The 26,523-nt window shown below is 37.2% G+C and overlaps 1 protein-coding gene across 2 annotated transcripts in view; it reads right to left on the reverse strand.

The window, feature by feature from the left end:
• Positions 1-251: 251 nt before the first annotated feature.
• The window catches only part of Dip-B (Dipeptidase B), a 28,859-nt gene continuing 2,587 nt past the window's right edge, over positions 252-26,523 (reverse strand). The window contains exons 1-11 of one of the 2 annotated variants that reach the window (XM_067108352.1): positions 12,049-12,207; positions 10,665-10,807; positions 9,806-9,947; positions 8,177-8,294; positions 7,914-8,014; positions 6,341-6,516; positions 5,600-5,823; positions 4,508-4,681; positions 3,806-3,964; positions 3,039-3,191; positions 252-744 (exon numbers count right to left, since the gene is read on the reverse strand). In XM_067108352.1, the coding sequence (XP_066964453.1) occupies positions 610-744; positions 3,039-3,191; positions 3,806-3,964; positions 4,508-4,681; positions 5,600-5,823; positions 6,341-6,516; positions 7,914-8,014; positions 8,177-8,294; positions 9,806-9,947; positions 10,665-10,807; positions 12,049-12,062 (1,539 nt within the window). In that variant the 5' untranslated portion in view covers positions 12,063-12,207 and the 3' untranslated portion in view covers positions 252-609. Of the gene's footprint in view, positions 745-3,038; positions 3,192-3,805; positions 3,965-4,507; positions 4,682-5,599; positions 5,824-6,340; positions 6,517-7,913; positions 8,015-8,176; positions 8,295-9,805; positions 9,948-10,664; positions 10,808-12,048; positions 12,208-26,523 lie in introns of those variants that run through there. The other variant, XM_067108351.1, reaches the window with a different exon arrangement.

The following is a 26,523-nucleotide window of genomic DNA, read 5'->3' on the forward strand; positions in this document are numbered from 1 at the left end:
CGACACTTAACGAGGTGAGTAGAGCTCCCCACTTTTGTAGAACTCTTCTTAACCTATTTCTGAGTTAACCAGTAACACATTTGCAACTTTGGATTTATATAAAGCTTGTTTTAAGAATTTTTAGTTCAGTATTTTTCAACAGCAGCTTACTCTTTGATTCATTTAAGGGATCCATTTTAAGAATTACAAACCTGATACCTAGTTTCCTTATAATTTTACCATCTTCTATGCATATAATGAAACAAAACAACCAACTGTCGAACTTTTATTTCATGTTACTTACGATCTTCATATTAATACAGTAGATAATTACAAAAATACTTTGCGATGACCTAGCCCATCAAACTAATGTGTTTTGAATTACAGAGGTCTGAAAATATCACAGTCACTGTAAGTTTTATAGGCCTTTCACTAGTGAGTTAAAATAAAATATAACTTATGAGTCATAATTAACAGTATGTACATCATCTTTGCTGAATAAGTACATGTACCTTATAAACTCAATTCTTACATAAGTTAAACATCTTGAATTTTGAATTACAGATATGGCATAATCAAGTAAAGAAGTTAAAATATTAAGTACACATTACTTTAAATGAACTTCAGTTATTAAAAGGCACCTGGGATATATGCTTTGGCCAGTGCAAGGATTGGAGCACCTGAAGGAACTCCGGGGAATGGTCCAGAGGACCCAGCGATATCCAAGTGAGAGTACTTGAGGGGTGAAGTGCTGTCCTTTCCATGCTGAAAATGATAATGAGATTCAATATTAAACCAAGGTATGGTGAATCTGTGTAGTAATTTTTGGAAAAATTGCTTAGTTTTAGCATACACATATGGCTGTGCAGTATAATTATTCTTACAATTGTTTACCAAGACAAAATTGAAAGTAATAATTTACATAGATGTCACTGCACGTCTCAAGCAAGGAAAAACAGTAAAGGAGAATATAACAAGAGTAGTAATCAAACAAATTTTGACAATTACACAAACAATTCATGCATGCACTGTTAATTTTCCAGCACTTCCATGATGTTGCCCTTGGAGAAAGACCCCATTTGTAGGCGTCCTTATTTGCAGAGTTTTATTTTGGGCAATTTCGTATCTTCCAGCAACATCCTCCCTGCTCTTCTGCCAAATCACCAGCTTTGATTCACAGAGCAATAAGCATAAAGGTCAAGTCTCGAGCTCCTGTGGTTGAGGCTTCCTCGTTTTACATGCCACTTCCTGCTGCTAGTAGATTCTCATGCCTTGAAGTAGGCCTTTTGACAGCTCTTGCTGTATGTTCTCATCGCTGCCCAAGGGTTTCCTGACTACCCTGGTATAAACATATCAGTTCCTGCTGTCTCTGTGCCTGCCCTCTCCTCCTCCTCCTGCTCTCTCTTCCTTCGTACCATCCATTTGTCTGCCCTGTCTTCAACTAGAGGGAAACCTTCTTTATCCACTTCAACTTTCAGGCCAACGACTTTGGTAAGCTATGGGCTGGCTGCTTTTAGTGTCACTCTCACCAAGGTCTTGGTGCCTTGTTTTGCTTCCATCCCAATATCACTGCCTAGTGATGCTGCCATTCCCTTCTGATCCTTCTGATCCTGTGTGCTGTCACTCTTGGGTTTTCTACTGCTCCGATGTATTCAGCCATTCCAGGTTGTATGTTCAATTCCATGACATTACACAATGCCATGTTCTTTCTTCATTGTGCCTCAGTTTATTTGGCCATTCCTCCTTATATGTCCAATTTTATGACCTCAAGCAATGCAGGCATTCACATCTGATTCATGCAACCCATGCTGTTATACCCTAAATTTGTTCTCATACTGTCGTCAGCATCCATGGGTACTTGTCACTTGAGCCTTCAATGGTTCCTTTGTCCTTGACTTCCTTGCTCGTAGATATGCACCATCTCCACTTCCTGCCTTGCCTTCAGTTCCTCCACATACTGCAGTTCCTGTTTTTCCACAGTGCCTTCAGCTGCAGTCCTTGCCTGTTGTCTTGGATGTTCATCATTCCGCTGTCACTGCCATTAAGATTTGTTTGGACTTCTTGCTCCTTGAAGCACTGTAATAACCCACACTCATCTTCCTCTGGTTGTCCTTCAGCTTGCACTATGACCTTGCTTGCTGCTGACAATTGCAAGCAGAGCATACACCTTATGTCTTCTACTTTACTTTGTAACAATTCAGTGCCTAAATTCCAAGGTGCTACTCTGTTTGCTGTGACTAGACCATTTGCTCGCTTCTGGTACTTTAGGTCTTGCCTCTTGTTCTTAAACCCAACAGAGCTAGGTCTGATTCTTCTCAAAACACACTGATGCTGATTGAGGATTCACACACAAAATTCTGACCACCTGTGTGTCTCACAAGATGACACTTCCTTTGTCAAGATCTTTGTGTCTGTGATGTGCTAAATCATAAGTCTGATGTAACCTCTTCCTAACTACCTGGTGCTTGTGCTGTACTTGCTTCATTCTAAAGAATGTCTTAGGGTTTTTCCAGTATCCTCTGCTTGGGCACTGTTTAGCTGTTATCGTTTGTATGATTCAAAAGTGGGTTTTATACATTCTTCCCTTTCTTCCAACACCTTTTCAAATATCATGGTATGCTCCAACATTAGAAAATCACTTTGTTCTCCTGATGGTACAGAAATTTTTCCTTTTTTCAATCATTCCAAGATCTCGCAAATCTCTTCAGATATATTCTCTACTGGTCGTTCTGACATTGCCTTTGCAAGATTAAAAAATTGAAAACTTTTCTTTTCGAAAGTACCTCTGAAGTATTGCCTATTTTCTACAATGGTACCTCTGAAGTGTTTCCCTATATTTTCTACAGTATGGCATTTTTCTTCAAATGGTGCCTCTGAAGTTACTGAATTTTGAAAAGTGCGTTAGTTATATGTTTCCCTGGCATGAAGCCTTTCTTGTAAATCCTCTGATACTTTCACAGTGTGCCCCAGCAATCCTAGTATACAATCTTTTGTACATCATACTGATAAATTTAAAAATGTTTAATAGAAGTAATGACTCAACACCATTTTCAAGTTACCTTATCAAGACCTGACGAAAGAATGAGGAAAGCAGAAGGGGTCTGGTGGCCACGAGGGGTTCTAGATGATGGTGCATTGTTACACTGAAGCACATCCTCATACTCGCTCTTACCAGCATGGAATTCAAAATCTTCACGTCGAATGGATGATATCTGTAATTACAGAAAGGCACAAGAAAAATGAGATGACAGCTTTTTTATTTATTTCAGAACAGGTCATTAATTTTCTCATAAGTTACAAAAGTTGGAACTTTACAAATATATAAGCTCCAAAAACCTTTTTCTTTTTATTTCCCAATAAGAAAATCCTATAATACTGTGAAAGGCTCTAAGAAAATAAATACCATACAGAAGCATTTGAGAAGGGTGTTTTAATCTAACAAACGTTTTTCTAAAGAGAGCTGTCGCTGTTTTCCTGGTTTAAGAAATTTTTACTGAATAAAACCTTCAAACTTGAAAATTAATATGTTTAATCCAAATACACAAAAAAAATTACCATACGTTTAATCCAAATACACAAAAAATGGCATATCCAAAAGAACTTATGCTTGAAAATTTGAAAAATTTTCATGAATTGGAAATTTATTGCACAGTATTATCCTCACTCATACTTTTCAAGCAGAAATAATCTAACACTTTAGTGTACTAAAATGTAAAAATGCTAAAATGTAAAAACAAGATTTGATATCAGTATAGTCTTACCTGTAACTGACAATCTACAAACTAAATTACATGACCACACAGACCATAAAATGAACTCCGCATACCTCAAATGGATCTGCAATTTCTTCACCAGCCCGCTGCAGAGTTTGAGACACGCCAGCTAAGCGAGCTGGTCCATTGTCCATGACAGCAGAGTACCCTTCACCATATGCAAGTACACAGTGCCCAGTAAGTGTAGCAATGGTCATCAAATGAGGATCAATCTGAGAAAATCAATGGAACATTTTGTAAAAAAGTATGGAACATGCAAAATGTTTAGGCAATGCTGTTTCAACATGCAAATGAGAAAACAGGCACAAGAAAGGCAATAAAAGACTTGCACCCTCTACAAGTTTAGAAATTCTTACAGGAATGCTCTAATTACGTTTGATGATACAATGTTTGTGGTGATCTAACCAGCAATTACTTTAACCATAAATTACCTTTCAAAACAGTCTAAATAACAATTTTCTCCTTTAGGGTCTACCCTACAAAATGCTTAGCAAAATCCGCCTCTACACTGTCAGTAGCATTTTTGTGAATAACTTTTCCAAATGTTAGTAAAACATATTGGTGACTACTTCAATTATAGCTCCTTTACCTGGAGATGGTTCCTTCAAATATTCTAGGATTATGCTTCGACACATTCTTACAGATAGTTCTGACGTGAGCCCATTTTTACAAACATTACCGAAGATACTCTTGCTCTTGTCAGGTGTGGAACTCGTGAAGTGATCTTATGAACCTTTGTAATAACACAGACTCACCTCGTTGGCAGCCATTTCTTTCATGTGACACAAAACATCTGCCATAGCCATTCGTCCCTCAGCATCCGTGTTTCCTACTCGGACTCTGACGCCTGCACGGGAAGTTATGATTTCGTCTGCTACGTAGCATTCTGACCCAACGCTGTTTCTCACCATGGCCATACTACCTATCACCTGTAAAGGCAATCCAATATAATTTGGTTATTTAGCAATCAATGGAAAATGATTTTACATACAAAGTACAGTACTGTACTATATTAGTAAGCAGTTTTTTATTATGTAGTTTGAAATTAAGTACAAAATACAGCAGAACCTCTTGCTAACATACTTATTATGTTTGGGGTGTCCAAGAACTCCAATTAAGGTAAATTAACAGCAAAATAAATGACATAAGTTATTTGTCAACAGATGTATGTTTGCGCTGGAATCTCAATTTACATACAAGGTAAAGATGTTAATTTTGGCTTTAAAATTCACAGAAATTCACACCCAATAAGACACAGTCATAACAACTACTACTATCGTTATCTGGCGATGAAAAGCAATAATGCGAACATGAAGTGCAGGGCATTGAACAATGGATAAGAAAGGATGTAAGTTTGCATGGAAAACACAAATGACAGAGATATTGTTGCAAATTGTTTTAAAACACTGATGTGGAAGAATGATGTTTTAATTAACCACTGGTAAAATAACTAAGAACAAAACATTCATGTGCTGTTTCTACAGGAAGGAATCGATGTTATGGATCATATGCACTCCTATACATGCATCCTTGGGAAGCAAACTGTAGTGTCAATGAAAGTGCATCAGTGTGGGTCACTCTTGTTCCCATCACACACAAACCAATATTTGGCAGCTACCTCCTATTATTTTTATTCACCTTTAACAAAATTGGTCCCATTTTCATAGTTGTTTCAGGTAAAGAGTTTATTACCAAACTATTTTCGTTGAGAGCAGTGTAGTGCACTATCTGCCACAGAATACATAATGCTGAATTCTCTAGCAAACAATGCCGCTGTATTGTCTTTCATAGAACACTTCAAATTTTAACAGGGTCTCCAGTTACTGAGGAAAAAATAAATTGCAAACCTTTAAATTCTTTGGTTGCAACTTGTTGACAATTTCCATGAATCCTGCAACAGCAGCTGATCCACACTTATCCCTGTGCATCCCAGCCATGATTCCTCCAGCTTTAATGTCGGCGCCACCGGTATCATAAGTGACGCCCTTTCCAACGAGCATTAGTGTCTTCTCAATCGGACCTTCACCTTCATAGGTAAGGTAAATCACACGACCCTTATGACGATCAACACCTGCAGAGATTAAAGCGCCTGGTTTAAGTTTAATGGTGAAGAAGGCAAATTTTAATCAGTTTCTATGAACTATAAATAAAAGTATCATATTTGTTTCCTCTGCCTTTCTAGTTGTTACACATAAGCAAAGTAAAGAGAGATGTAAGTCTGATAAAAATAAAAAAAATATATTGGTGTTTCGTTACTAAAGATAAGATTTGCTTATTCTCTCACATGACCTCAGATTATTTCTGGTATTCTACAGTATTCCACATAATGATTAATACTGTGCAGTATTACTTAGGGCAAATTACACTTCTATAATTTCCTAATAAAATGTTAGTTTCAACTAATACTGTATTAAATTTATTAATACCTTAAATTTGGCCAAATTTAAGGCAAATAATGGCAGGTTTTTAATAAAGTTCATAAATTTTTGTGTACTTGTCAAAGAACAAAAGATGTCGGGGGTACTTGCACTGAATCTTCAAAATTAAAATTTTACAATTAAAAACAAAACACTCCTTTCCCTCCATACCTTTGGCACAACGGTTCACGGCCGAAAATAGTGGATAATCTTTACACAACTTTCCATCATCGGAAACAACATCCACTTTGACTTTAGACCCTTGGAAAGTAGCCCTTATGTACTCTTCAACCTTGGGAGGTGCCATGCGTTCAGGGTCTGAGCCGCCAACATCACGAGCAACCGCTCTGAGTTAGGGAAATAAAAACGTTTTTACAATGCAGGAAAAAACTTGTCTACAAACCCATTCAAGTAATCATAAATAGCCTTACTCCATGTTAAATGAACGCAATCACATTAACTTCATGAATCTTGAAGGAAAGTCCTGCATTCCTCTGTCCTAGCCTCCATAGATGGGAGGAGGGCAATAAATACTATTATTTTATTAATGGGTCTGTAGAAAAATGTTCAATTGTAAAAACATCATGTTCTTACAAACATAGACTGAATCACTTTTTGTGGGAGGAAGAAGCAGATAAGACTGAAAAAAAGGGTACAGTACATTCAGATATAAGAACTCGAATTACCTTAACAAGATGAACAACAGACCCAGTATAAACCTCCATGGGAGCTTCCATAAGAAATGGACTTGCAATACAATAAATAGTCCAAGATAATAAATTCAATATGAACTGGAGACAAAGGCAGGTACTGCAAGGTACACGCACCCCACGAGTGCTAGTGCTCTAACTATGAGGGATGAAGTCATGAAGAGAATGAGGAAGAATGGCCTGTATCCACTTAGGATGTCCCAACAATAAACATAAAAAGAGTTATGGGTCACATCCTATAAAAATCCTTGTCGAAAGTATCTGGCAATGCGGAGTGACTGCTCTAAGCATGGCAGAGAACTTCAGGTTATACGTACATAACTGTAAGAAGGGACAGCCAGGTATACAGGAGCAGTCAAGTACATAGGATGTAAACAGTATTCAATGCCAGTGAAGTATCTTAAGGCACACGTATGCAAGAACGACTGAAACAAAAGACATTGGCACACAGGAGCAGTGTCCTCAAAAGCTGCCATCACAATTGGAGAGAGAGCATCATCTTTTGAGTAAATCAGCTCCATCGAAGAGGAAGGAACGGGTGGAACAAGAGTCACAGAAGGGAGCAGAGTTGGAGCAATGAATGCAGAAATGGGAGGAGTGGCATAAAAGACAAAGTGTTACTGACCCAACATTGTTAACGAGGCCAGTTATGACATTCCTTATACAGGTGTAAAGCTTAGGACTTAAAGTCCATATTTAAATTAACATTTTTTTTAAATGTATAAAATCTGTGTTAACATACTGGCCACATGAATTGGTACTGTATTTGAAAAATGCAATGCAGTAAATGGAAAGTATTAATTCCTCATCCAAGAAATTTATTTTAAAATTTAATTTCAAAAACTCAAATAGTTGACTTTCATCCAGGAAATTTATTTTAAAACTTAATAAAAAAAATATCATTGTTGAAAGAAAGCAGAGAATAATGGCAGTGGCATTTAATCAAAATAATATACTGTACCTAGGAACCAAATATTCACAAGTAAATACATAGCAGAAACTTGACAACAATCTCTTGACTAGCTTATGCCTACCTGCCACTCTCCAGAGCAAGAGCGAGCTCTATGACTTTCTCGTTCCCCAAGAAGCCAAGTGTGCTTAGTTTTGTTGCTTTTGTAGGAACATCTTCTCTAATCTGAAAATATACAACTAAAATAAGCAATGAATTAAAATATGAAAAAGGAAATTAAGCTAAATACATAAAGCCCATTCAGTACGACATCAACGTATCTTCATATGATGGGTGAATAACCAGTAATCAGAAGTGATGAATAGAGTAGAAATTCTTAATCATTACTTCAAGAGGGACATATAACGCATGAAGTGCCCCCAGGAGCGTCACAAGGTCAGCGTGTTGATAACTCTGATCAGGAACGTGTACAAGCAGTGGCCGTTTGATTCCTGCCTTGATTGCTCTGCAAAGATACCAAAAAATCAATTTTATCAATACAGTACTGCATATATTTGAAAAAAATAAGATCAGAGATAAATAAAGCAGTGTGGTACTTACAAAATAAGAGCTCGGACAGATTTACTAGCTTAGAAATCTTTTAAACTGCTTCTTAAAGCAGTGGGACTGATTTTTGTAAGAACCATATTCACCATTAAGCTCATTCAAAACAATTAACCTCAACAAACTATATGAAATAACCTGACAGATACGGTAATTACTACCATCCACTTGGCATAAGAAGCACTTGTAATTCCACTAAAAAACTACTGTACGTAATTCTTTCTCATAATCATCTTATCTCCGAATCACAGTTATCTCTAGTTATCTAATGTGATGATAAGAAAGTCATCAAGTCTGAAAAACAAGACTTGTTTTTATGAAAATAATAAATAGGGTGCAAAAATATTTAAGTTAAAAGTTAATAAAACTGAAATACTAACGCTAATTACGACATAATCACTGACATTCAAAAACCAAGGTCAGAGTAGTAATTACTCACCAGCACTTTGAAAATATATAGATAAATAATCAAGAATAAAAAGATGACTAAAGTTTATCTTAAATACGGCAATTTCTTGCAGGCCTGAAAACTACTAATTTGAAAAAAATATTAATCACACACACACAAAGATACTAGATACCACTCACTGATTAATCACCAAGAGATTACCTAACAAAAGACTGTTATAAATGTACTTTCAGTACAGCAGAACAACCACCATATGTAGCAACAACATATTATATGCAAGCCTTACGCCTAACACCAAAGTCTGGAAAAGATTAAAAGCTCAATAAATGACTGAAAACCACAACAAACCTTTGCTGCCTGTCACTAACGCAAAAACTAAGTTATTTCTATTTTTTAACTGCTGGCCATGCAACAGTAATTAGCTCTGGCACATTAAAGATGACAGTAACCTTGCTGTTTTATTATGAACTTAACATCCAGGCAATTTTTATTATCACATAATCTTCTGAGTTCAAGTAACGAAAACAAAATTCACTTTCTAGTACCAATTTTATCCCATAGCAAAGAAGAAGCGATGAGTGAAATACGAGGAACCACAGGCTTATCAAACGATAAACAATGCAAGATGAGTTATTAATGGGACTAGGATGTACTGTGATGTGCAAAGTTAGGGAGAGACTGGGGAGTACTTACTTTGGCAAGAAAACTTGAGGTAAAGTCTTTTGATATAACTGTCTGGCTAAACTGACCTTTACAGTCACTAGGCATAAGAGCAATATGGAGTTTGTGTGTTGCATGGACAAAAAAATAAGAGAACATAAAATGATCCATTAAAGAAACATCACAACACAATAAAGTGTATTGGAAGAACACAAAAAAAAAAACTGGAAACAAGAAGAATACCAAAACTACTTCGACAAAGATCAACAAGCAAAACTTACTATCCCACTAAGGAAAAAATTGTCTTACAAGTTTAAGACCATTTCAACAAGATGAAAGATAACCTTTTAATGCCTGCAGCAGCTGCATCTGCAAATCGGCGTACGTCGTCATAATCTCTATTCAGCTGTCCAGTTGGGGCATAAACCAGACGGCCTCCATGACTGCTAATTTTCACACATGCACCATCTTTAGCAACTGATATATCTGTAAGAGGCAAACAATACAGTCAATCTCTACAGTGTCCTCAAAACATTACCCTACACTCCCCTCTCTCTCTCTCTCTCTCTCTCTCTCTCTCTCTCTCTCTCTCTCTCTCTCTAACACAATGGCACAACATTTAACATTTGTAAATTCATGGAATTCAAAATATTGTTCCGCAATTTATGTACAGCATAATATAATAAGTTGCAGTATTTATAATATACTATTTTTCATGATGTCTTTTCTTCCACTAACAAGGACTTTCCTGTCATTACATTTTCATAGAAAAAACAATTGAATTTTGCCTGCCATTTACAAAATGTCTATCTAGGTTATGTCTCACAAGCACTTACAAAAGCAAACACACTCTTGCCTGGCAAGCAATGCACAATTGCAAACCTATATGGTCTACACTGTACTTAGGATTTTACAGCAAAACTATGAATACAAGAGACTTAAAAGATTGCATGGTTGACATTAAATTTGAAAAAGGGAATTTTGACTTACATATTGTATATACTTAGTATATAAAAACTTTGAGGAGTATTCAATGAGTTTTAATTTTCATTCAAAAATATAGTATAACCTATGCCAAATAAATATTTCACCTCACCTTATTATAAGCTACAGGCTGTAACTTCTAATAAAAGGTTCTTTCCATACTTAATCAAAACCTTAAAATGGACAGCTATTCAAGAATGAAAGCATCCAGGAACTTACCAATTTCTTCCTGTGCTTTCAAAGGAGCATGCAGGTTCTGAAACTGTCCTGCCACCTTATCAAGGGATTCCGCCACCAAGATGATGCCATCGTAACCAGAGGCAGCTGTGAGTGACACTTCGGCCTTGACACTGCAGCCAATTCTGGAAAAATATATTTTTTTAAGAAAATGAAAATAAACAAGAAGTTTCGAGATGATCAATCTGAAGGTCAAAATGGAATGGTTTCTTACGATAAAAATTCACAGTGATGAAGATTTACATTCATTACCATAAGTAAAATCCATGGAAGGACGAGAGATTGGGAAATTGTACAAAATATGAAGACAAGATCAGTGAGAAAGGAGAGTATGAAAGAGAAAGAAAACTTGACATGAGATAACGAGCCTGAACATCTCATTCAAGCAATAATGACCTTTGTATGCACACTATAACACCACCCTACCCGCACATCCAGGCAAGATATAGCTATGGAATCTGGAATCCTCTGCTGATTGTCTGACACATCCTACAATCCTACTAAATAGTTATGGTGGGTTTTAGAATGAAACAGCCAGGCAAAATTTGCTTGCCATCCCCATTTTGCAAATAAAGGCATCAATCCAACAGCTGCAAACAGTTTGAAAATTCCCTGTAATTCCTGTTTAAGGGTTCGAAGCAATATTCAAGCTGCAAGCTATATTAACACTGTATGCAAAAAGACGAAAATACAGTTGCCTGCCTTCTGCAAACTGTTTTCGTTTGGTGGGAAATTCCTAGCAAATCACTAAAATGGCCTTCAGAAAATTAGGAAAAGGTAAGTGAGGTTAAATACCCAAAAAGGGGGCAAGGAATATGGAGAAACGTCAGCGTTGCATAACCAGTGAGGTGTAATTCTTTTCAAGATTTGAGTGATCTTAACGCTTTCCCTGTCATCAAGATTCATCATGGGACATCTCCTCTGAATAGTCTACTTGGTAGCAGAGACGTACACTCCACTTGGATTAATATAATATATAACATAACTCACTTGCAGATTGGGCATCTTATGATCCAATGGCAGACTGCAGTGTTTTATTTTATTTTTTAATTATATTTAATTCAATAGATACTAACTTGGGCAAAGTTTAAATGCAAGTTGTTAACTCTCTCTCTCTCTCTCTCTCTCATGCATTACTAAGCCTGAAATCTGGGAAGTCTGCTATCATCTAATCATGAATATTAAAAATGCTTGCAACATCATAAAAAAGTATTCTCACCCACGATCCTACAAATTACATTCAGCAAAGTAAACCACCTTTTTATTATGATTCGTCACCTTTCTTTCAAACACTTTCAACCAATCACACGCAAGCGCGTATTAATGACACACATTTCGACCTAACGAACAAGCATAAGCAAAATACCTTTTGGCTGCCATGGCGAAAAAAACAAAAGATCGTCTCAGTCAGCAGAAGCAGAAGAGAGAGAGAGAGGTTTCGACCCCGGGAGGAGACGCACAAACGATCACCAACACAGCGATGATCCCAAAAGGGGGCTGGACCAAGGTGGTGACTGTAGATAACCACCATTTTTTAAAAAAGGTACGTGGCAACTGATGCGCTGCTGGAGTGTTGCCAATAGTGTTTGCATCGAATTAAAGGTCGAGTACACTGACAACTTGACAGGATAAGTTGTCAACATACACAGGAACACGACGATGAAGTTTGTATATTTATGAATGGCTGTTGTTCTTATAGATGCATTTACGTACTTATTAAGGTTTTATTGGATATTCGTTAAAGGCTTTTGGCAAGTGGAGGAAAATAACAAGGAAAAATCAATATTAAGCTGTTGTAATATTTCCGTCTTTCCTGGTAGATGACATCACCTTGTCATATTACGCTTTATTCAATATTATTAACACTTTTTGTAATATTCGTACGCAAGGAAGAAGTTAAATTACTCTAAGTTCTAGCAAATATAAAAATTAGTCGTATTGCCTTATAAACGGTAGAGGAACAAACTCTCGTAACACAAAAGTTACCGAAAGCTCTGGTGGAAACGTGAGTAGACCGATGTTAATCTCTCTCTCTCTCTCTCTCTCTCTCTCTCTCTCTCTCTCTCTCTCTCTCTCTCTCTCTCTTAGGTTACGTAACTAGCATTCGGCAGGGTATATGTCTTCTGCCAAAAATATGCAAACATTACTCTTTTCAAACATCTTTCTCAAGATGAACATTACGCGGGCAAAAATAATTAAATAAAATCATCTTTACATAACCATCGAAAAGAACAAGTTTACCAGGTCAATGAACTTTTTAATAACGGGTTATCAATTACGTCGGCGAAAATCCAATAATGCTTTCTTGATGCGATAACAATTTCTATGAAATCCGCTGATAACTTACGTAATCCGTTATAAAGCGTAGTGAGAAATTCATCACAAATCTGTTATTCCATAAATTCCAGTTTATACTAGTGTTCTGATGAACTAGTTTTCCAGAAATGTCTTAAAATGGTCTGGTAACTAACATAACATCTCTCTCTCTCTCTCTCTCTCAAAATTTGTATGCACGCATACAGTGTATATATATATATATATATATATATATATATATATATATATATATATATATATATATATATATATATATATCAACATCAATAATAAATAGCTTAGGCAAATATATATATATATATATATATATATATATATATATATATATATATATATATATATATATATTATATATATATATATATATATATATATATATATATATATATAACATAAATGGCAAACATAGCTTAAGCAACAACAATAATGCCACACATACAAAAATGAATAAGTTAACAATCACTCACACACCTACCTTATATCTTTATTTAAGAAACCCCTAAAATTACTTCCAAACCTTCACTTTATTCGAGATTTTGGGAGACCACGTGACACCAGAGATAGCTGTAACAAAATAAATTTATAAAAAATAATGGCTATGAGCTCCAGTAAATACAGTTTTTTAAACACGAATGGATGTTTGTGCATGTAGGCATGTCCTAAAAGTGTATATGTCCAACGTGCCAGTTCATAGCAGAAGCGAATTAGTGGCTTAATATCAACACATCAAACAATGAAGCGAAAATATACAGCACATCTATTCATGCGTCTGACGTTCTGGAGTTTTCTGTTGAATACGCTGAGAATCAAAGCTTAGTATCAAGCATGATGTCAATTTCGTAAGTTCAAAGCTGACACGAAACCAAGGATGCTATTGTTTTCAAGCAGAAAGCAACGTGACGGGCATCTGGTTAAGCCTAAATACAAGAAAAACTATAATAGAAAAAAAGGGAAGTTGTAACTGTAACCCACAGTTACATGAAGTCAATGAACGGTTCAACCGTTCAAGGACTAATTTTCTCAGACAAGTCAGAAAATTTTCGTTGACTGAATCTTAACTTTGTACAAGTCTAAGCTATAATGTTCTTAAGAGGAATATAGAGATGCTTTTTATATATATATATATATATATATATATATATATATATATATATATATATATATATATATATATATATGCCTAACCTCTCATTTCTTAAATTCAACGTAGATCTGGTTAGTTTCGTCTATGAAACCATTCAGTTATAAGATCAGTATCAGCTTATCCCAAGAACCTATGTACAGCTTTCATGGTAATATTTGTAGAAACGACTTTCTAAAACAACCATTTAAAAAAATTCACTTAACTTTATACAACACTAAGAGGCAATTGAAAACCGGTGTACTAATATTTTCCCCACCAGCTCCTACTACTCTACAAGTTTCCTCAAGGTTTCTATTCTTTTTTTTTTTTCTTTTTAAGAACTGCTCTCTCTCTCTCTCTCTCTCTCTCTCTCTCTCCTCTCTCTCTCTCTCTCTCTCTCTCTCTCTCTTTGTAAGAGTAAGACAATGTAATCGCAAAACAAGGTCAAACCTGATTTTTAATTCTACCTGGCCAAGCGCTTCTACTTAGGTTTACACACACACACACAAAGTGGCCATAAATGTAATTAAAACAAGTGAACTGCATAAAAAAATGAGAAAATCAAATGCAGGAATGGGAGGATGAGCACTTGGTCAAGTTTAATGACACCAAAGTGGAAGGAATATGCATATTTCAAGGGAGAGGTCACTGAGTCAGCCTAGTGTATGGGTATCTGTCAGTTCAATCTCTCTCTCTCTCTCTCTCTCCATTCCTAGCTACTGCCCACAACAGTCGACTAACAACTAGGTACACAATTCACGGGCATAAGTCAACAAAGGCATGTAGGTCTAAAGAAATGCTACCATTCATCCCTACTCGTCTGGTTCGAGAACAAAACACTGAATTGAATAAAAGATACGAAGCGGGTCTGAAACCAGAATGAGTCACGTACATTGTAAATCTAAAAGTCCACACTATATAAATAACGACCAGTAAGTGTAAAGGACCACTAAACTTGAGTATTAAGTGCAGAGTTGTGGAATAAGAGAGGCTATTTATTTGCATATGACACAGCGTTGTCTGACAAGTACGGAGAGATATGGGTACACTCTTTTAAAAATATATCTTGCCTCGTGACCTTAATAATGAATTTTGTTGCGTGGCAATCTGTCAACTACATCAGGTTGGTGCCAAGGTTCGATGAATGCAAGAGATTAATAACCTCGTCCTAAATTAGAATTATAAATATCTAAATATATATCTATATATACATATATATAATATATATATATACTGTATATGCAGGGTGTGACACGAGTTTACGCAAATATTTTGGGAAATGAAAGACAAATTCATTCACAGCAGAAAATGTTCTACATACGGATCATTTTCAGGGCAGAAAATGTTCTGCAAACATATGCATCTAAAGGCTTCGTTTACCGGTGAGAGGAATTTTAAATTAACCGATATCATTATCGCTGCTTTCATGCGCTTGAGGTTGGTAACTGGAGGTGGAAGCAGCCTGGGATAATGGGGGGTGGGGGGGCTTGAGAAGGAGGATGGAGCGATTAGGCCGATGTGAATAAGGTACCTCCCAATCAAATGTATTATTATTTAGATCTTGAAGAAAGCAAGTGAATGCATCTAATCCATTTTCATCCCTATCAGTGGTATTCATTCATTGGACAGCGTTAAACAAAAAGCAAGCCTAATTGAATCTCCCCTCCATCAAAGGACATAATATGTGAGAGAGAGAGAGAGAGAGAGAGAGAGAGAGAGAGAGAGAGAGAGAGAGAGAGAGAGAGAGAGAGAGATCAGGAGGAAACTCGCTGCAAGGGTTAATGACCACACAAAAATTCCACGTGTATACTGGTTTTCGTAAAAAGAGAGAGAAAAAAAATATATATTCTCGGTCGAGTTTTGCGTCGAAGTGGCTTGAATTCCCTAAACAGCACATTGAGCGCCATCTATTTAATAGAAAACGGATTAGAAGCAGCAAATTCGCATTTCAAAAGAACAGGTTTGTTAATGGCTTGTTAACGCTGAGAGAAATGAAGTACCCGTGTTGGCATATTATCAACTTAAATATTATTAACAATATCATTATTTATAGAATAGTATTATAGCCACGACAGATAAATAAATAGCGATGAATGTATTTATTAATCATTAACTACTTCCCTGGTATTGAAACATATACTTTGTCTAAATAAAAAGGTTCCCTCAACATATGCTGCCTCATACCGTCTCACAGAAGCCACATCATCATGTTTACTATCATAAGCACTAGTTATAACATGGCTGAATGTGCAAAATGACGAATAACTGAAACTCTCTCTCTTTCTCTCTCTCTCTCTCAGCGCCAAATCAGTATAACAGCAACCGAATCTGCCGACGTCAAACCCCAAATCTGTACTTGCTTATCAAAAGCACTTTTGCCTCCTATCTACAAAAGACAATGAACAAGTGGATACGACTCCGACTTGGAATAACATATGTGATCTATCTCTCTCTCTCTCTCTCTCTCTCTCTCTCTCTCTCTCTCTCTCTCTACCCAATACCCAAACCCTGAGATACCTCTTTTATCTCGGGCACAAAAATTAACGGTGGCGTTCGTAAACTGTTCATCTATCGGTCTATGTCTGTTACTGATAAGGCTTTTATCTTTTACCAGGGGAGTGCTGACGACTTATCGGTGGCAGCTTGCTTTAAATAATACGAAGAGATTAGATTACCTCGATGGCTTCCAAATTGTTTGGGGATTTACAAAGTTACGTAAAATGAAAAGATACAAGTTGAGAATGCGCCGAAACTTCGGCGCAATCGAGTTTTCTGTACAGCGTACAATCATAGCCACCGAAAATAGATATATCTTTCCGGTGATCTCGGTATAATGCTGCATGAGCCGCGGCCTATGAAACCTTAACCACGGCCCTTTAACCTTATTGCAAATAAAAACTACCAAGGTTAGAAGGCTGCAATTTGGTATATTTGATGATTGGAGGGTGGATGATCAACATGCCAGTTTGCAGCCCTCTAGCCTCAGTAGTTTTTAAGATCTGAGGACGGACAGAAAAAGTGCGGACGGACAAAGCCGGCACAACAGTTTTATTTTCAGAAAACTAATAAAAATCGTTAACAATTACGTACACACTGTACATGTCAGACTGTGCCAGTATAACTTGGAAGTTTTCTAAATAATTTGTTAAATTTTTCTAATGTTTATTAATGCTTCGCATGATCAAAACAACGAGGAACTAGAATTACTCCGCCAGGAAACCTGATGATCAGTATGGAATCAGATGAACGAAGTAACCAAACAAGAGCTGGCACTTCCTAATGGTCTCAGGGAAACTTGTTTTGACAAAGCGGTTTGTCAACACTGGCTCCACTGCTTTAAAAATTAGAAAATAAACAAGCTTGGTCAATAAAGGTTGCATTACTTTCCATCAACGTATTACTTCGCAAACATACAAATTTTATATACGGAGAGAGAGAGAGAGAGAGAGAGAGAGAGAGAGAGAGAGAGAGAGAGAGAGAGAGAGAGAGAGAGAGAGATTACCAATAAGGTTTAGGCTATATTACTTTCCAGCAATGCACGAGTTTAACAACAAGGGTTATATTCCTCTCAAATAATGCACTGCCTTGTATACATACAAATTCTATATGCAGAGAGAGAGAGGAGAGAGAGAGAGAGAGAGAGAGAGAGAGAGAGACAGCAATGCGACTACCACCTCAGGCCTGCTTGTAGTACTATGGACACAATACCTCCCGCTGAATACCACCTCTCGAAATACTAACTTCACAACCAACTTTGAACGCCGCTGCTTATAATAAGAACGAGAATGCCCATAATAACGAAAGGGCACAGCACCCGAGAAGGGGGAAAAAAGGGCAGAGGGAAGCTTTCCTGAATACGAAGCGAAGCCCGAGAAGTTCTGTAGGTCATTAACACCGGCTGCTCACGACCTTGGCTACAGCAGCGTCACACGGTTCTATGTTAAGCGGACGTGGAAGTCTACCCTAATGTAATGGCAGTCATAGTAGGCTATATCATTAATTATTCTTCTCTCTCTCTCTCTCTCTCTCTCTCTCTCTCTCTTTCTGTGTATATAAGAATATGCAGAATATACAGAGAGAGAGAGAGACCTAGACCTACTGAGTAACCGGAAGACCGTACCTTTCTAGGCCTATTCCACTTACGAGAGAAATATCTATGATAGTTACATCTGTTGCTCTTTTCTAAAATATCAGTTATAGCCTACATAACACTCTATATATCTATGAGAGAGAGAGAGAGAGAGAGAGAGAGAGAGAGAGAGAGAGAGAGAGAGAGAGAGAGAGAGAGACCGGAAGACAGTACCTTTCTAGGCCTATACCACTTGCGAGAGAAATGTGTGTGATAGAAAGTTAAATCTGTTGCTCATTTCTAAAATATCAGTTATAGCCTACATAGCATTCTATATGTCTGTGAGAGAGAGAGAGAGAGAGAGACCGGAAGACAGTACCTTACTAGGCCTATACCACTTACGAGAGGAATACCGTATGCATGTGACAGAAAAAAGTTACATTGTTGCTTAACTCTAAAATGAGGTATGGGCTATATATGCCAGTCTATTAATCCTACGGCATCCATCTCACTGTCGTCATCCAATTACAAGACATCCCGGGACGAGAGAGAGAGAGAGAGAGAGAGAGAGAGAGAGAGAGAGAGAGAGAGAGAGAGAGAGAGAGAAACTCGAGGTCGAGAGGAGAGTCTCCATGCAAGGTATCGATTCTCAACCTTACGGAGTCAGCAACAATTACTGAAGGGCAATTTATTTATAAATATCCCTGGTTTAAAACCTAACTGAAACGCCTTGCTTCGGAATCTTTAGGAGCGTAGGCCTATCTGAACGCAAAACGAAGGCTTTGACTGTAACGCTGTATTATGCATAAGAGCAATATAAAAACTTCGACTGTGATGCTTGGTGTAGAAGAAAAGTACGGCTATAATGTTGTAATTTGTAAAAAAAATAAAAAAAAAACTTCGATTATAAAAGTTTGTGTAAAAAAATGCGGCTGTAATGCATAAAAAAACGTCGATTAGGATGATTTGTGTAAAAAAAAAGTGCGACTGTATTGCGTAAAAAAAAAACATAACAAATCTTCAACTGTAATGCTGCAATATATAAGTAAAAATAAAATATCGATGTACGATAGTACCTTTCGTGCGGGTCGGACGTGTCTTTGAAGTGTCCTGCGCGATGTTCAAAGTGAAAACGAAGAAGAAGAAGAAGAAGAAAAAAGAGAAAATAAGCATTATAGAAAGTAAATCAAGTAAAGGGAATATCAGTCTATCATACGAACATTTTCTCATAATTATCAATGCAGCACGTAACGACGCAACTCTAAAGAAAGCACTGGAGAAAGCTGAGTCAACCCCAATCGAGAGAGAGAGAGAGTCAGCAACCTGCGGACATTGCTCTGGAGAGGTTGTTGATGAAGGAACTTCATTATGGCTGCTCCGGTAGAGAGTACACACCCATACTTGGTAGTGAGAACATATTGTACATCTGTAATAACTGGATAAGACGTATGCTGAATCATTAAAGACAAAAAAAAAAAAGTGCTTCTGCTCAAATCTACAAACGGAGAGAGCACGGCAGCATATGAAAGGAGACAAATTATGAGTCAAATAACGACCCCAGCTGAACAGGTTAAAACGACAAGAGATGGACACTTAACTGTAAGATTTCCAGACAGGAAAAACTTAGAAATGGTAAAAATGGAGATTCAGGAAACCAGCAATCTAGCAGTAAATGAGAAAAATAAAGCAAACCAAAAATAAAGTAGTCTATGTCCTGAAGGACGAAGATGGCAAATTGTCGCTAACATTGTAAGAAAATCCATGGATAAATAACATCATCTCTGGAAAAATGACGACCTAAAATTGTAAAGGAAATGACTGCCAAAGATGACACATACAAACACTATACCATCAAATGCACGCCATAAATGCGAAAGGCTATCTATGATAGAGGTGATACATTGTTTACACTGCATAGCCGCTGCAAAGTATATGACTGTTAGCCTACATGCCCTATCAGTGCTGTAAATGTCAAGAATTTGGTCACGGCGCAACAAATTGTAGAAATGACCAAGCTTGCCCCAGATGTGGTGAAAATCACAGATCGAATGTGCTAGCAGCATCTTTGAGTGTAAAAATTGTGTAAAGAAAGGCCATAGTGATACCAATCATAAAACATATGATGGCAATAAGTGCGCAGTACATAAAGAATATGTGTCAATGGTGAAAAATAATACGGACCATAGCTTTGACTAATAATCTTCTATGCAATTTAATAAACATACAGTCCGTAGAAATAAACTAACACTATTAGAAATCTGACAAATGATCCGGAAGTGAAGAGTATACAAAAAAAATGCAAATTTAAAAGGAACCAAAGACTCTCCTAATGCAGGAGCTACAATTACTTAGAGAAAACACTTGAAAGACAATTATAAAATATAAGAAGCACCTTATTTCGAAACGTACATGGGTCCGCCAGAGGGAATTATCCCTGTGGAGGGCTGTACATAAAACCAAACAAAGTGAACAAAATGACAGTGTTATTGTAATGTGTAAAAAAATAAATAAACAAGTAAACAATGCGCCGAAGTTTCTTCGGCGTAATCGAGTTTTCTGTACAGCCGCTACAGCGTATAAGCAAGGCCACCGAAAATAGATCTATCTCTCGGTGGTCTCAGTATAATGATGTATGAGCCACGACCCATGAAACTTTAACCGTGGACCTGTGGTGGCATATCCTATATCGTTGCCAGAAGCATGATTGTGGCTAACTTTAACCTTTAAATGAAATAAAACTACTGAGGCTAGAGGGCTGCAATTTGGTATGTTTGATGATTGGAGGGTGGATAAAATTTGCAGCCCTCTAGCCTCAATAGTTTTTTAGATCTGAGGGCAGACATAAGAAGTCCGAACGGACAGACAAAGCCGGCACAACAGTTTTCTTTGACAGAAAACAAATAAGACGCGTCCCCAAGAATAATTTCAAAATTTATTCCACGTATCATGTGACCTAATGTGGTTCACTCTGTGTACACAAATAATCCAATATTGGTCTTGAACGAGACCATAAATGGAGGGGTTCTGTACCGAATTAAAGACGGATGTTGAGCTGGCAATCAGCAATGACAATAGAGCATTAAAACTTTAACGGGAGATACCATTATCACTTCTCTTAGGTGAACTGACCGGCTAGCGCATAACACAACCGTGACTAAGATTTTAATGATGACCATTTTAAATCCTTACACGATTCTGAGGATAATGGATTTGAAATGGAAGGAATGGGTATACAAGAATATTCTTTACACCAGCTTGAAGAGTCCTTCGAAAATTTAAGAATGTAACTCAGGCCTAGACTAAAACAAGCTCATTTCTAATGATTTTGCCAGAATAGGAACATGAAGTAGAAAGTCAGTACCATATAATGATTCACTCAGTTATCAATTAAAACATATCAGTTTACATTCTACGAGACTGCATTTTCCCGACCTGGAACCGAGTACCGAGACCTTTCCCTGAAAAAAGCGGGACGCCATATCTTCAAAACTAACCATAGAATCTTCTTGAAAATAATCTCATTATGTTTCCCACACCCAAATTAGCCCCCCACCTACCATCTAACCAAACCTAGCCCATGTGCATGGCCAAAAAAAAAAAAAAAGAAAAACGGGACTGTTGGAATACTAGCATACATCTCAGGAATTTGCTAGGGCTGCCTAAATTGCAACAGAAAATCTGGTAATGTAGCCACATTTCATGTACAGTCTATTTGATACGTTCTGAATTTACAACATATTGAATTTTCCTTTTCATTTTTTTCTTAATTCACTATGAGAAACCCTTGTCCCCTCTCCTTTAGAGAGAGAGAGAGAGAGAGAGAGAGAGAGAGAGAGAGAGAGAGAGAGAGAGAGAGAGAGAGAGAGAGAGAGAGAGAGAGAGAGAGAGAGAGAGAAGCTGCCTACTAGCTTCGAATGAATATCACCAAACTCATGTCAAAAAGTCGCAAAAGTCGCTATATATTTTGAATGAGACACTAAAATTGTCGCTAACCTTCAGATGAATACTGAAGGCTATTTTACAAATAATAACAAACTAATAAATAATACAGTGCTTACTTTTCATTTTTGACGAGCCTTACTTCCGCCTCCCGATTTCTATTTTTCATTTTCAGAAAAGGGAGGACCTTTTGCCTCCCACTGCTAAAGGGTTCCTCTATCTTCTTATGTTTCACTGCGATCCGGTGGCTTTCAATGCAACTTTTCTTCGCAGAAAGTGTGCACTTGCAGTAACTGCAGAAACTCTTCGTGTCGTCACCAGCTAAGCGTCTTAGCCACTTCCCGTATTTGGGATCGTTTAACCATGCTTTTCGGAATCTTTGGGAGTATTTCTTACTCATTTTTGGTTTGCTGTAAAAGAAAACTGCTGTGCCGGCTTCGTCTGTCCGTCCACACTTTATTCCGTCCGCCCTCAGATCATAAAAACTACTGAGGCTACAGGGTTGCAAATTGGTATGTTGATCATCCACCCTCCAATCATCAAACAAAACCAAATTGCAGCCCTAGCCTCGGTAGTCTTTATTTTATTTGGCTGGTTAAGTTATGCATAATCGTATACACGATATAAGATAGGCCACCAACGGCCCGTGGTTAAGGTTTCAATCATACCGCGGGCTCATACAGCGTATGAGACCACGAAAGATAGATCTATTTTCGGTGGCCTTGATTATAAGCTGTAGCGGCTGTATAGAAACTCGACTGCGCTGAAGAAACTTCTTCGGCGCATTTTTAACTTGTTTTCAATTTGTACTAAAATTCCGAGTTAAAAGAATCACAGATAAAATACGCAGGGGCAGAGAGATGGATGGATGCACAGTTCAACTCGTTGGCGGCAACTATAATACTATTCTAACTTTTTGGACCCTAATATAATGAAGGAATAAACCACTGGTGTTTGATATGAAAGCCAAATGACCCCCATTAACCCTTAACACTATATTCAGCAAAATAGCAGTTATGCAATTATGCCCAATCGATTTCCTAGTACCCTGAACAGTTACTCAAAACCACAATCATTTTTTGTTAAGCTGATGAGAGAGAGAGAGAGAGAGAGAGAGAGAGAGAGAGAGAGAGAGAGAGAGAGAGAGAGAGAGGAGAGAGAGAGAGAGAGAGAGAGAGAATTATGTAGTTGCTGCTGAAGCAGAATTGAAACATGAAATCGATAGATCTCTAAAATTCTCAGATGCCCCAAAAATTCGGCTAAATGAAGTAAAAAGTAACCAAGAGATGAAAAAAGTCGCCGAATTCAGCGACAAATTCGGAGAGAGAGAGAGAGAGAGAGAGAGAGAGAGAGAGAGAGAGAGAGAGAGAGAGAGAGAGAGAGAGAGAGAGAGAGAGAGAGAGAGGGTCAGTCACTCCGGAGCGAGTCCGGTAGCAACAAGTTAGCCTAGTTGCCCTCCAAAACAAGTGCGATACTATTGTGCTGAGCTTTCTCGCTCTGCTATCAGTCATGCACTCTCAGCTACACCAGAAATTCATTCGTCTTGACACAGCTCCTCGCTTCGTTACCAGCTTTTGTTTTTTACCATTATCCCAAACCTTCCTCTTTACTTGTCCGTATAAACTCAACACTCCCACTATTCACGTCATCAAGTTATCTAAAGATACCATGGCCATTCCTTGCTCTCACGAAGTCACAAAATACTGTCTTTTATTCTCCTTGTTCAACGCAGTAACTTGATAAATTCAACAGAGCAAACTTTCTTTATTTCAACCAGACGTAATTCATACCAAGTATAAACCGCTCTTGAAACCTGTCCTCACTATTCAGCTAATGCCAACCTTGCAACATTTCCTCGCCTCACACATTGCATATTTTCTCTTCGTTATCTAACTGAAAAGCCTTTGTGCCCAGGCTATCTATCAAAATGTTTGTCATTTGTCTATACTGTCTGACCGCAGATATTAAATTAACTACTGATTTTTAAAGCATGATGATGAAGAAGAGTATCTCTACCCTTGTTAAATTGCCTCTGTCTGCGAAGATAACGTGCTTTGGTGCTCTAAATTTACAGTAAAAGCACATTATCTTCAAGTTACTGAAGCGTTACACTACGCACGCATCTTCTAGTTGCCTTGCTATCATGATTAAATAAAAAAATTAAGTTTTTAAATTGAGTCAAATCATTCGTTATTTTTCAGTATCAGTCGTCTGAAAAGTTCTGTGCAATATGCATTTCCAAAAATAAAAGTGTGATGGTTTTTCTTCATGTGCCTTCTACTTCAAAGACGCAATACTCTACACCTTTTCTGCTTTTTTTGTTAATCAGCTCAGTGGTCTGGTAAAACTAAGGTATACTTAACTTTTGTAATTAATACTTCTTTCTATATCTGCCACACAATTTTCTGGGACAACAAATAGATCTGAATGGCATTCATTCCTTTACAGAGTTACTTTTTGTAAGAAAGAAAAAATATATATAAATGTTCATTGCTTACATCTTTTGTTCTACAAAATGCATACAGTATATAGCATCATAGCCTATATAAATAAATTCTACCAACTTTTCTAACCTAGATACATCAGAGTTTATTTATAATATTCAAACTTCACACTTCATATTTAAGACACTTGACTAACATGACCACAATACTGTACTCATTATGTTTTCTATCACCAGACACGCCCTCAACCAGGATCATTTATAAAACCTCCTACTAAGCACAGTTTAGCTATAATAATTTTTGTCATGGTAACTATTAACAGAATTTTATTGAAATAATTCTTAAATGCTCTGAAGCTCTTAAATACTTTTCATTACAGTTCTCAGCATATTAATGACTTTTATTACAACTTGCATCTTTGCTAACATTTGTATTTCTGATTACTACATTTACAGAGTATCAAATATTCTCTTAAATTATAATGGTGCCCTTGGGAACTTCAATTCTATTAATGGTTAGAATCCTCACACGTACTGCACACAGTATTGTGTCTTGGGAACTGTTTCAAACCTTAGTTTTACAACCACTCTTATGACCAAGGGCACCTTTACTGAAAATATGTCTGGATCTGCAGTAAATGCAGAAGACAAAGAAACCAAAACCATTAAAAGAACCCTGAGATTTTGATGAATGATGAATGCCATCCACAAGGCAAGGCTCTGCTGACAAATGGTGCCAAAACTGCCAACATTAGGCAGAATACAGGGGCAGAACCCTTCCAGACTCAGCACTGTAACAGTAAAGAGTACTGGCATTAAGAGGCAAATGACAAACATGACTAGTTCAATAAAAAATTTGGGCAACTGTGAAGGAATAAGTCTCCTGGGCGGTGTCAGAAAAAGGAAGTCAATTTATCAGTCACATGAAAGAAAATAGTCAAGAGGAACCCAACTGAGAAGGACACCAGGCACCTGAAGGTAAATACTGCAATCGATGCCAAGAAAATGACCACGTAAGTCAGTAACCTAAAGCAACAACGTAACAGAAATTCAAGGATTTGTTTTTAAACACAAAGTGAAAAAATTGGAGCAAGCTAATATTAAAAAGAAAACTATGAAGAAGAGGCCAAGGGAACAGATAAACAGCAACAGCAAAATGCAATGAAGCTGGGGCCTAAAGGGTTGTGCAAAAGACCTTCAGTACCATCTTGGGTGAGTCTGTTGCACACTGTAAGTGGTATCCCCTTGTGGAAAGGAAATGACTTGACAGGATGTAGGTCTAAGAGCAGCATCATGGCTGATAACAAGACAAGATTTTTACAGATGTCTATCATTATTTTGGAATAAATGGTGGCAAAGACCTCTTGATGCTGTAGAGAAGAGGTTTTCTTAACTACTATATGACCTGCTCAGAGACTCATTTGCTTTCATACTACATAAGGTCATGAGAATGTTTTAACCAACATAAAAAGAAAAAAAGAAAAAAGGGAAGATTCTAACAGCATTCTCATATGATTTGTGAATTCTCATGCTGTTTGGCTCAATGCATAAACCGAAGTCCCAGACTATGATCTTACATTGAATGATGAACCTTAATCCCTACAGCATTAAAAAACCTCTTTAATAACAAACATTGCTCTGCACTCTTCAGTACCTACATAAATTTTGTTTGGCCATCATCCATGGTCTTATCCACCAAAATGACCTTCATGGAAATAAATAATAAAGGACTGTACCGTAAAGCACTTTTAGATATAAACCATCGAATCCACGGAAACCTTGACAGTCCAGGCTTGTTCTAATCAAATTAGTGCTGTGGCTATACTATATACCTATCATACCAAATCTCATTCACAGCTTTGTTAGTAGTGACATCTGAGTTTTACTGAACCTCTGTCCATACAAAACAACTGCCCTGTTTCATTTGTAC

The sequence above is a fragment of the Macrobrachium rosenbergii genome, chromosome 9, assembly GCF_040412425.1.
Source record: "Macrobrachium rosenbergii isolate ZJJX-2024 chromosome 9, ASM4041242v1, whole genome shotgun sequence".
In the NCBI taxonomy this organism is placed as follows: Eukaryota; Metazoa; Arthropoda; class Malacostraca; order Decapoda; family Palaemonidae; genus Macrobrachium; species Macrobrachium rosenbergii.